We start from the raw sequence: 2,764 nt of genomic DNA, 5'->3' as shown, positions 1-2,764 counted from the left end.
TTGAGGGGCTGAGAAGGTGGCTCAGTGGTAGAGTGCTTGCCTTGCATGCATGAGGCCCTGTGCTCGATTCCTCAGCACCACATAGACAAAAAAAAAAAAAAAGCCGGAAGTGGAGCTGTGGCTCAGTGGTAGAGCGCTAGCCTTGAACTGAAGAGCTGAGGGACAGCGCCCAGGCCCAGAGTTCAAGCTCTATGACTGACAAAAAAAAATGTTTGGAGCTGGGAAGGTGGCTCACTGGTAGAGCGCTTGCCTTGCATGCCTGAGGCCCTGGGTTCGATTCCTCAGCACCCACATAAGCAAAAAGAAAAAAAGCCGGAAGTGGCCCTGTGGCTCAAGTGGTAGAGTGCTAGCCTTGAGCTGAAGAGCTGAGGGACAACGCCCGGGCCCAGAGTTCAGGCCCCACGACTGGACCCCCCCCAAAAAAAAAGAAAGAAAAAAGAAAATTTGACACCTGACCTTGGAGTGTTAACTGTGACACAGCAGGACCAATTGTTCTTCTGTGAGGTTCCTAAATTCCTAGAAAAAGTAGAGCAGTGTTTGTCAAGGTGTCAGGGAAGGAAAAATAGTGAGTTACTGTTTAATGGTTAAGGAGTTTCAGGTGTTTGTTTTATCTCCTTGTCTGTACTGAGGTTTGAACTTGGGGTCTTGTGCTTTCATTTGGCTTTTTCACTCAAGACTGGTGCTCTACCACTTGAGCCACAGCTCCACTGCCAGCTTTTTTAAAACATAATTTATTTGTTATTAAGATGTTATACAGGAAGTTACAGTTGCATAAGTCAGGTAATGAGTACATTTCTTTTTGAACAATGTCACCCCTTTGCTTTCCCCTTGCTCCCCCTTCCTGTTCTTGCCAACAGTTGCATTTGTTCATCCTTCCTCCCTCCAGCTGCTAACTTCCAGCTTTTTAGTGGTTGATTGGAGATGACAGTCTCTTTGAGTTATTTGCCTGGCCTGGTTTCAAACCATGATCTTCAGATTTCAGCCTCCTGAATAGCTAGAATGATATGTGTGAGCCACCAGTACCTGGCTAAAGTTTCAGTTTTGTAAGATACGTAAAAGGTTTCTGGAGAGGGATGATGGTGATGATTGCACAGTTTGAATGTATGTTATTCACTAAACTAAATACACTTAAAATTGGTTAAAATGATAAATTTTATGTTGTGTATTTTAGCATAATTTTTAAAGCGAATCAGGTGACAAAATCAAAATGAAAAAAATAGGTTAACAAAATAAGACTCCAGAGTATACCAAAAAATAAATAACATACGATTGTATTGTTTGCTGGAGCTGTGCCACAGATTTAATTTAGATGGTAGGCTAGACTCATGTCCAGTTTTTTAAAATCATGTTGAGTTTTTAGTGTGTGCTAAGCTAATGCATTATTTTCACAGCATACGTACTAGATATTTTAATATCCTTAGGAAGATGAGAAAACTGAGTTTTGGACTAGTCATTTGTTCCAACTCACTTGTCAGAATCCAGTGAGAGTTCCTGGCATCATGCTGTGCCAGTGCACGTATCACTGAAGTCCTGCTTGCAGACTATAGACTTTTGAGGGCTCCCAACAAAATAAAATTAACCCAAAACTCACCCTGTTTGGACTTTTGTTGTTTACTTGGGTCATCTGTTTAGTCTAGCTGTAGGCAGGTGTAAGCATGAGCAGTAGTGAACCCTTCCCCCTCTCCACCACTCTTACAGATCAGACCCGGGCGCTAATGGAAGCCTCAAGGAAGTGTCCCCTGGCAGACACTCACATGAACTCTTCTGGAAAACTCCAGTTCTATAGAGAGAAAGCCTCAGACTGCCATGGGCCATCATTGAAACATGAAGCTTCCTTGAGCCAAGAGACTAAGAAGAGCAAGAAGAGAGCTTTTGAGGAGTCAGAGCCTGAGCAGAATAACTCTCCACAGTCTTCAAAGCAGAAATATGTATGTTTGACTGTGGAAGACTGGGACTTGTTAAATTCCTACTGACTAGCAGTAAGAAGTTGACCTCTCTCCTCAGTGCTAACGCATAGGGAAAGGGGACTGGTGATGATTTACTTTTTGTTTGAATTTACCTATGGCATTAGTATAGCAAGCAAAAATTTATACTTTTGTGGTGGGGGAGGGGAATACTATGGAAGTACGTGATAATTTCTAATGTATATTTTCAATACATAGTAATTTTTTCAAATAAACCTTTTTGCTGTCCTTAAGTTCTGTTTGTGGATTATAAACTGCAGCCACCGGGAATCACATGTTGGGATGGAAGCCAGTGTGAACTAATAGGGCAGCTTGGTATGTGTTATTACTACAATCTGACCCTGCCAGCAGAACGCAGACATTCATGAAGAGTTCTAGAGTTACATGGTGGTAATAAGCACACCTTGACAGGATGCCCTGCCCTCTTGTCAACCATGGAACACAGATAGGAAAGAGCCCCACTTCAGAGCAAACAGCCTCATTAAGCAATTTGTCTAAAATCGCAGAGTTTTTAAAGGTAACAGAAGTTATACTCCTTTCCGACCATCTTGAAAGCTTAGTCTGTTACATTGCCCTCTTAAATATCATCGGCCTAGTAACTCCCTTGGGATCTTTACAATAGTTATAAAAGTAACTCAGACTTGTGCCTTGCCTAAGGGGCAGAGGCTTCCTCTTTCCTTTTTTTTTTTTTTTGGGGGGGGGGTCTGGACATGGGGCCTGAACTCTGGGCCTGGGCGCTGTCCCTCAGCTCTTCAGCTCAAGGCTAGCACTCTACCACTTGAGCCTCAGCGCCACTTCTG

At 43.0% G+C, this 2,764-nt stretch overlaps 1 protein-coding gene across 5 annotated transcripts in view; it reads left to right on the top strand.

Moving 5' to 3' along the window:
- Lrrc42 (leucine rich repeat containing 42) overlaps positions 1-2,192 on the top strand; it is a 35,573-nt gene extending 33,381 nt beyond the window's left edge. For all 5 annotated transcript variants that reach the window (XM_013022336.1, XM_013022337.1, XM_013022340.1 and 2 more), the window contains one exon: positions 1,699-2,192. In XM_013022336.1, coding sequence (XP_012877790.1) covers positions 1,699-1,973 — 275 coding nt within the window. In that variant the 3' untranslated portion in view covers positions 1,974-2,192. The remainder of the gene's footprint in view (positions 1-1,698) is intronic.
- The last annotated feature ends 572 nt before the right edge of the window (positions 2,193-2,764 follow it).

The sequence above is a fragment of the Dipodomys ordii genome, unplaced genomic scaffold (assembly GCF_000151885.1).
Source record: "Dipodomys ordii isolate 6190 unplaced genomic scaffold, Dord_2.0 Scaffold61, whole genome shotgun sequence".
Taxonomy (NCBI): domain Eukaryota; kingdom Metazoa; phylum Chordata; class Mammalia; order Rodentia; family Heteromyidae; genus Dipodomys; species Dipodomys ordii.
This window is presented reverse-complemented; position numbering and strand designations above follow the sequence as displayed.